Source organism: Triticum aestivum, chromosome 3A (genome assembly GCF_018294505.1).
Source record: "Triticum aestivum cultivar Chinese Spring chromosome 3A, IWGSC CS RefSeq v2.1, whole genome shotgun sequence".
In the NCBI taxonomy this organism is placed as follows: domain Eukaryota; kingdom Viridiplantae; phylum Streptophyta; class Magnoliopsida; order Poales; family Poaceae; genus Triticum; species Triticum aestivum.
In genome coordinates this window covers 312,796,955-312,806,296 of record NC_057800.1, presented here as the reverse complement: position 1 = coordinate 312,806,296, position 9,342 = coordinate 312,796,955, and the positions used below count along the sequence as shown (strand labels likewise).

Genomic DNA, 9,342 nt, shown 5'->3' with positions numbered 1-9,342 from the left:
GCTCTATGGTTATAATGTTTTTGCGAAAAGCCAATTTTTCCCTACTGCAAAGGAATAAATTTTAATAAACTATCATGGTGGTTGTTGAACATTGAGTATGGTTGACAGCATTCTCAATCCCAATTAAGTAACATCATTAAACCCAACAAAATTAATTTAAAGTAACATGATGAGATTCACATGATATTCCAAGTACTAGATACTCAAGATGTCCATAACCGGGGACACGGCTAACCATGATTAGTTTATACACTCTGCAGAGGTTTGCGCACTTTTCCCCACAAGACTCGATCTCCTCCATTGGATTTCTCGCACTACATGGTGTTTGAGAAACGGATGACCGAGACATAGTCTTTCAGAAGTGCTAGCACCTTACGATCGGGTAGATCGTTATACCTACTTTCCCCTACATCTGCTAGTCTACCACTGTAAGAGTTCGCATGACTTAATCAACTATGCTAGAGCCCATAGTAGCTTGTGGCTGCACACGAAAGTTTCTAGTATGAATAATCTCATGATCCCTTTGAGCCTGGGTGGCAGTCCATAAAAAAACAGGCAATCTTGGAATACCCAGGTGCCTAGACAGGCAATCGCTGGAATACCTAGGTGCCTCAATCCACCCAGATGTGTGTTAAAGTTGCCACCTTAAGTAAACCATTAATTAACAATCTCACATCTATCATGAAATACTCTCAAACCCAATCCACGTCTATGAGCATAGCATGGCAATATAAGCATAACGTAATAGTAACTCCCAAGGTTTGAATGCAGGGCAATAGGTTCCTACCTCATCAACTACTTCCCAATACCCACATGTTATCGAACCTACTCATGCAATGTTTGAGGGTGAAACTAATGCATAAAACTGGGTATGAAAGGGTTATGATCAAAGTGTGAACTTGCATGCAATGTTGATGAAGATGACGCGCACTCAAAACTCTTGATAGTTCTACTCGTCACACTCCGGTCAATCTACCGTAAGCAAGCAATAGTAACCACAGATAAGCAATCACTCAAAAGATCAGAAAGAACGAAGAAGACGATTCGGAAAACTTCAAAACCAAGTAAATAAATGTTGCAACATAAAACAATTTCTAACAGTACCAAAATTATGTGAATTTGGCCTTACCAAAAGTTTAGGTCAAGAGCTTCGATTTGCAAAAAGAATCAACTCAAACGGAGCTACGAAACTCAAGTTATGATCAAACGAAGTTTGAATTCAAATCTGATCTAATTAAATTTTAAAATTTCAAAATTTACTGGATAGAGGAGATCATAATGAAGATGTGAGTGTTGGTTTCGTTGGATTTGGATAAAGGGGTAAAAAGTAGTGATCGTTTGAAGCAGAGGGACTAATCTATAAGAAAAATTATCACGAATAGGTCCCTGGCCGAAATTAACAGAAATAGAAAAGACTAAATAATGAACGTTCGCTAACTAGTTCTAAACAGAGAACGTTCTTTAAAATAGATCTAACTAAAAAAACTAAACCGGGTTTTAAAACAAAAACCGAAACCCTAAAAATAAACCGGCGAACCGGGCAGACTTATTACCGGTTCAGAGCGAGTTCGACGCCGGCGGCGGTTTTTCCGCGGCGGTTGGAGTCCGGCGAGGGGCGGCAGATCGATGGCGAGCTGGGGCGGCAGCGCGGGCGACGGAGAGAGCGGCGTGGGGCGGAGCAGCAAGCCGGCAGCAGCAGCTGGGAAGCAGCAGCGACGGCGGCGCGCGGCATGCGGCGGCGGAGCGTGCAGCGGCGGCGGCGAAGTCCGGCGAGGCGGCGCGATGCGGCGGGGCACGGTGATCGAGGGGAGGAGGAAAGAAACGGGCCCAGGGCTCTGGTATTTATGGCGGGGCGGAGAGGGCGGCGTGGAGGAGGGGGCAAGGGAGGCGGCGGCGGTGTCCATGGCGACCACGGCGGCGGCGCTGTCGTGTGGCGGCAGGAGACCGAGCGGAGCTCGAGGATGAGCGACGCGGGCTAGCTGGGCCATAGCCTAGCCGGTTGGCTGGGCCGGCCCAGTTCGGCGGCAAGGGTTTTTTTTAATAACCATTTTTCCAGTAAAACAAAAAATAAAAGCAAAATAAATAAAAACTTTACATAGGCATATTATATTCGAAATTTTCAGAAAAACATTTCCTACAACATGAACATTTTTCTAGATTCAAATAAAATCCGCACAAATTCAAATAAAGCAAAGAGTGCTACTACTATATAAAAAATCCAATAAAATCATTTTAAAAATACCAAAATTAATTCAAATTTACTTCTCTCCAATTTTCTGATGTAGGGAATCATGTTACCCGATTTTCCATATATTTTACTTTTGGAGAAAAATAATTTGAATAAAACCCAAATAACTCCAAATTGAAAATAATTTCAAAAGGATTTTAAATTTTGATCCTTTTAAACTCCCAACTCATATTTCATATAATTTGAAGGAGTCATTTTATCTTCTCTCATGAAAATCATTGAGTTGCTTAAAGTTTCTGAATTTGAAATATTTCCAAGTAAAATTCAAATCTTTTCAAAAAAAAACCTTTTCATTTAATTAAATGGAATAAGTCATATCATCTTCTCTCAAGGGTTTTGTATTTGAAAAGAATTTGAATTCACGGAGATCAAAATGTAAAAAGGTGAAAGTTTGGGAAAGTCCTTTTATTCCCTCTCATTTAACTTTCAAAATGTTTCCAATTTCACTCAATCAATCACACAACAATCAAACAAACATTCAATCTATCTATTTATTATAACATTCCAAAATTTAGAATTTTGGGATGTTACAGGTGAGGTTGCAGCAGCACTAAGCATTGTATGGTGGCTAACTTACGAGTACAAGAATGAGATGAGAAGCTACGCAACCGTTTGCAAACTAGTAATGATCAAGAAGTGATCATGAACTACTTAAGTTCAAACATAACCCCATCGTGTTCTCTTCCCGAATTTTGTCAAAAAGAGACTATCATGGTTACACACGCGGTTGGTGTATTTTATTTTGGATCTAGTGTCAAGTTCTCTACTACCGAATATTAAAAATTTCCATCTGCCACATAACCGCAGGCATGGCTCTCGAAAGTTTAAACCCTGCAGGTGTGTCCCAACTTAGTCCATCACAAACTCTCACGATCAACGAAGGAAAATCCTCCTCCTGGAACAACCCGATCAAGCTCGAAATCCCGGTTCACGAGACATTTCGACAATGGTAAAACAAGTCCAAGAAGACCTCCCGGCGTGTCGACAATCCCGATAGGAGCCACATATCACGTTCTCGGGACGTGGCGGATAAGCGACGCGTACAGTAACTGACGTCCCGAGTCGCCCCAGGTAGCCCGCAAAGTGCTCTAGTTTGGACCAGCACCATCAGCACTAGCCCCCTGTATTATGTTGAATAACGAACCTCGGGTAGCGCTAACTCCCTATGAGTCAAATTTATTATCATGTTTATTATTATGTTGGGTAAATGGTAAACCAATGTTGGGCCTTGCTGGAGAAGTTTTATTCAAAGCAAACTGTCAAGGGAGGCCCATAAACCCCGACCGTGTTAGGAATGCAAAATTAAGGAACATAACACCAGTATGACAGAAACTGGGGCAGCAAGAGTGGAACAAAACACCAGGCATAAGGCCGAGCCTTTCGCCACTTACCAAGTATATATGTGCATTAATTAAATAAGAGATATTGTGATATCACATGATATCCGTGTCCCAACATGGAGCAGCTTGCACCTGCACCTGCAACTAGCAACGCTATAAGAGGGGCTGAGCAAAGCGGTAACATAGCCAAACAATGGTTTACTGGGATGGTGGAAAAGGTTAGGGGTTGTTTCATGGCATATTGGGAGGCTTGATAAACAAGTGGTAGGTAGTGCAACATAGGGATAGCATCGAGACAACTAGCATAGCAAAGATAGTAGTGAGATCCAAGGTGACGGTCATCTTGGCTGAAATCCCGCTAGGAAGAAGACCGAATCCATGAAGTAGACGAACCAACATAGTCGAACGGATCCTCACAATCGCAACGTAACCAGAACTATCGAGAAGAAGTAACACTGGAAAGAAGCAAACAACATGGTAAACCAACAAGCATAAAGATGCCAAGATGCACAACCAAGTATGATGCATGTCCATTTAATGATTCATGGCATGGCAAAGTGCAACAAACAGTACTAAAAATTAAGTGGAGCTCAATATGCAACAAGTTGCATATTGATAGAACGCCACATTCAAATTATTTAGTTCGCTCTCGTTTATGAACAAGACAAGATTAAATGTTGGTTAACATGGCAAGAGGTGGAGCATAATTAAACTACCTATTTAGGACAGTTTAAATGAGGCCAGAAGTAAATTCCGTAAAATCCCCATATGCATATTTGAATTTTCTATTGGTCTTCCCTAGATCATATTTTGGAGTTGTTAAACATGCAAAATAAGTGCACCATGGTAATCTTTACAAATTACATATATGAGTCATTTTAATCTGATGCATGGTTTGTGAGTTATTGAATGCATGAGAATCACATATTCAAGTTGATGCAAATTTTATGAAAAAGCTTACATAAGTGATATGAAGCATTTGTCGCCATGGTGGAAAGAAAGGGGTGCCACGGTGACAAATCCGAAAATGATGCCACGGCAACATTTCGGTTCCGGTAACTCGATCGAAGGAACAAGTGGGGGTGATGGAAATGTGAAAGAGCAATGGGGAGTGATCCCGGATACCGGGTGTCCCACCTGACGGTCGCATGGCAAACGAGGAACATGCAACAACCCCTACTCGATGCAAACATAGGGTGCATCTCATACCACACATGCATTCGTTCACGGGCAGTTGTCTCGGCGGTATACCTTCGACGCGTGTGTTTCGGAGCGGGTCGAGTTCGATGCGGTGTACATGTTCACAGATTGTAGTGGAAGTAGTGGTACACATTTTGGAGAGAAACTTGACGGATTCAACGCCTTCGGGGCGATGGTAATCATACACGACAACCGTAGTCCAACTTGAAGGGTCGTCGATGTCGTGGTACTTAGTGACATGCACGGGATGGTAGTTGTACACGTTCGTATACGTCCAGTGTCGTTCGTAGAGGTACTTGGCGTCTGGTGCGGTACTTGGCGAATCCAAGACGTAGAGGTACATTTGTTGAAGTGGAGCTTGACGAATCCAGGGTCCTCGGGGTACTTGGCGCTTGAGGTTCAAATCCAGTTTTGAATGCGTCCACGCAACACATCACAGGTGCAAGAGGCAACAGCTTGGTGTGGTTCTGGCCATGGCATGGTGGTCTAGTAGCAGCAGCAAGGGCGTCGAGGCTCATGGGCGCATAGGAGTACAGGCCATGGCACAGGACTCCGACAGCTCGGGCAGCGCCATGCAGAGTGGCACGGCAAGGTCCAAGCAGTAGCGGGTGGCGGAGCTCGCTGGCGGCTTGCGGTGAAGAAGCATCGATGGTCGTGGGCACGCGAGGTGCGGGCAAGGAGAAGTAGGGCCGACGGGAAGGCTTGTGGTGGCCTTGGTGATTCCAGAGACGGCAAGAACAAGGGCAGGGTGATGTCAGGGCTGTGGCGTAGCTCGACGGCGGTGAGGCGGCAGTGGGATTCGCACGCGGAGGTGCTGGAGATGTCAGAGGCGTGGACCCACGGCGGCGGTGCAGATCCAAGGTGGCGGGGCGGTGACAGCCATCAGCGGCGGAGGCGAGCATGCGCGTCAGCGAGGTGGCTGTCCACGGCAGGGAAAGGGGAGCAGCAAGCTAGACCGCTTGCGACGGCGATGGCTATGCACTACTAGGGAAAAGCCTAGCAGTAGCGCGGGTTTTAGGCCTATCAGCAGCGCGGGTACCCGCGCTACCAATAAGGCGCTACAGCTAATAGTTAGTAATAGCGTGGGTTGAAGCCGCGCTACTACTAACAAAGTTAGTAGTAGCGTGTGCCACCCACGCTACTGCTATTTAGTACCCGCGCCACTACTAACAAAATAGTAGCAGCGTGTCCGTACTACCAACGCTACTAGTATCCTAAATACTAGTAGCGCGCAGTCTTTTCCCACGCCACTACTAACTAATTTATAATTAAAAAAATAAAATCCACCAATTCCATTTTATGCATACAGTTCCCAGTAAATACAACAATAGTGAGCACTGTTGGGCTCCTATTTCATGGTTAACCGAAAATTGAAGGAAATAAATCTGCCAAAAAACCTCATTATGCATTGCAACTCACAAATGACCACTTCAAAGAACATGCGAGTATCTATGTCATTAACAATTGCAAACATAAGTTTCTTTTTACTACAGTTGTTGTATGTACTATCACACAGTTCCTCATTCTGTTCTCACTCAATAATAAGAAAAAATGAAAAGAAAAGATAGAGATAATCTGCCGCAATTGCACTTCGGTGTCATGGATTCAGTCTGCCGCTTCAACATCTCATTATCCGGCAGCACTCTGTCGCTATCTTCTACCTATGAATAAAAACAGACCTTGTCAGAGAAGCAAATGTGAAACCTTATTACAACATGTATGCTAAGTCGCTAACCCATAGAGACAGCTAGAACAAATGTGGAAACTTTCCATGTTGCCGAGTAAGTATATTAACTAGACAAAGTTAGATGACAGTGAAGCTTAAAGCTGCAGTAAGAAATATTAGATATACACATTTTGAAAATCAACCTCAGAAGTGGATACTCTAGTAGACCTGCAAGAGCAGATATGGTAGTAACCAAAATCCTATAAAGATTCGAGGTTAAAGATTATAAATCCAATTTGTCATTAGCATAAAAATATTAGTTCCATGAAGAAGTTTGTCAAGAGATATTTTCTAGTGTTTCTAAGACAGTGACTAAAACATAATGAAAGAAAACACGTTTCTGCATTTTAATTAGGGGGAGCTTTAGTTCTAAAATACTAGAACTGTGACTGAATGATCATATATACTATTAGAAAAACAGACCAAAATCCCCACAGAACAAAACAGACAAAAAAATTAACTTCCTACTTACAGTGGCAAGAAAATCTTATATGAATGTGTTATAATAAATAATGCTAACCATGAAGTCTTCTTCCATATAACAAAGGAACAACATTCTTAATTAAATTTAACCCTGGCAGAATACTTGGTTATGTAGTGCAAAATGGTTGCCTTTTAAACTATGGAACACAAAGAATCATCATTAGTCGTCAATGCAAATCAGCTTCTCTCCATAGAGAAGAGAAGACGTCTTGGTCTCTTGGATGCATGAAGCACACCGTATATGCTAATCTGATCAGAGCATTTTCTTTTTCAATTTAATCGCGCAATGCCAACATCCCCACCCATAGATGTTTTGTTTGTGTACGAATAGTACAATGTTTTCTTTTCAATTTAATGAGCAAAGTTTAAGGTCCATAGGCTCCTTTGTATCCTGTGGAACACAGAATTCTACATTGATTGAACAAATTGACATTTCAACATTCCTAGAGGCATTGTTGCAAACACCTTGCGAGCGAGCTCAGAGCGTGCACCTGCTGCATAGACTAGACTAATCTAATCGCAAGCCGTCCTACTAGTAGCAGTTCAGCAGAAGGATCCTACTAGTTCATCTACTAAACTTACATAAACTAAATCTTACTAGCTCAATCAGAATACTATGGTTTCTACAAAACTGTACTTTTGAGTACTGTGAGGTGTTTGCCTAAACCAACAAAACTGTACATTTGTAGCACTCATTTGCTCATACAATCATTCAAAATTCAGAAGTAGAAATAGAAGCTTATGCAGTTGCCGATCAACCGTAGCTAATGGACTATAGAATTCACTGCTCCTCACTTGTGATAAATTAGGCTAAAAAATTGCATGTTCAATTTTGCATCAACCGAACTTAAGAGAACGGAGAAACCGGACCTTGGGCTGTAGCTCTTGGCGACGTATCTCCCGACACCAGGGTTTATCCGCACAATCCTCCGGATTGAGTCATCGGTGTCATTAGCATATCCCACCCACCAACCTACCTGAAAATGAAATTGGCTAGAGTCAAACCCAACAACGCGTGCTGCAGGATGGCATCAAAAGCCCACTTGATGGATTATCTAGTGTTTACAACTTTGGCCATATCTGGAACAGACATGTGTGTATTCTTTTGCATATATAAAGGATCGAACAACAGAGGAATTATCACTAGCCATGGTTTGTTATTACTTATATTAGGACCAGCACCTTACTTATATTACACCTCATGGATAGTTGTTCAGCAAACAGAGACCACGCTTTACATGATGATGTCCCCTTTTTGCTGAGCTTTTACAAAAACAGGTACTCACATTTGACATAATTTCTCATCTTTAGATGCCAATCCCTTTTGCTGGATGTTTATTATATATACAAAACAGCACAACGGTACACACGCAACTGGGACGATCATGTTTAGGTACAAATATAGTTTGCTGGGTATTAAGGAGCACCATGGACTAGAATTCCTAACTGAAGATTCACAAAATCAAGACCAGCATGAAGCTAATTGAGCACTTGGACTGGAACAATGCACTCACACATGGGCGAAAGCTAACGAGGCAAGAGCTTACGACAAGATGTATGTCCAGAACTGCTTGTCCTTCATGTGGCGTGGGCACAGATCATAGCGGACCTTAGCGAGTTCCTGCAGGGATCACAAATTACAGTTTGAGACCGGAGAGCCATCTCTGTCTTGGGCGAAGCAGAGGACGAGATCCGCAGGAGACCTACCTTGGCTCTGGCGAGCACGAGGACGGCGTGCCGCTGCTGCCAGTCCGAGAGCTCGGCCGCCGACTCCGCGGATCCTCCTGCGACAAAGCATAGCACCGCCAGTAATCGAGAGGGAACTAGCAGGGGAGCGGAATCGAGAAGGGAGGAAGGAGGGGGTGCCTTGGTGGAGCTGGAGGGGAAGGACTTGAAGGCGTCGGGGGAGAGTGTCCGGAGGAAGTCAAGGAGCTGCGGCATGACACCGAGCTCCTCCGCGTCCTCCTCCTTCCCCTCCGCGACGGAGGGTTTGCTTGGGCTGGTTCCGCCGTTGCCGTTGTCGCCGGCTCGGCGGCGGAACATCCATTGGAACGAGGAGAACGCCATCGGCGGGCGGGTGGGCTGGGTCGGGATGCGCCGGCGACGGTGATATGATATATACGAGATTCGTCGGCGAGCTCGCTGGACTGGGGGGAGGGGAGGGCAGCGGCACAAGACGGGGAGCGGCGGCCGCCGGCGTGGCGCACGCAGCGGGGGATGGAGGCGGAGGGGATCTGGATCGGGCGTTGGTGGATTTTTTTAGACAGACATGGGTTGAGTGGTGTGGGACGGTTGCGAGTGGGAGTGTATCCGGCGGGGGTGGGTGGCGTGGGAGACTAGTAGTA

The 9,342-nt window shown here is 44.4% G+C and overlaps 1 protein-coding gene across 1 annotated transcript; it reads right to left on the bottom strand.

Moving 5' to 3' along the window:
* Positions 1–7,629: 7,629 nt before the first annotated feature.
* Positions 7,630–9,064, bottom strand: LOC123058316 (uncharacterized). The gene is made up of 4 exons (XM_044481073.1): positions 8,889–9,064; positions 8,705–8,804; positions 8,512–8,618; positions 7,630–7,974 (listed from the first exon to the last, which is right to left on the bottom strand). The coding sequence occupies exons 1-3, from the start codon at positions 9,062–9,064 to the stop codon at positions 8,541–8,543; spliced, it is 354 nt and encodes a 117-aa protein (XP_044337008.1). The 3' UTR covers positions 7,630–7,974; positions 8,512–8,540.
* Between the last annotated feature and the right edge of the window lie 278 nt (positions 9,065–9,342).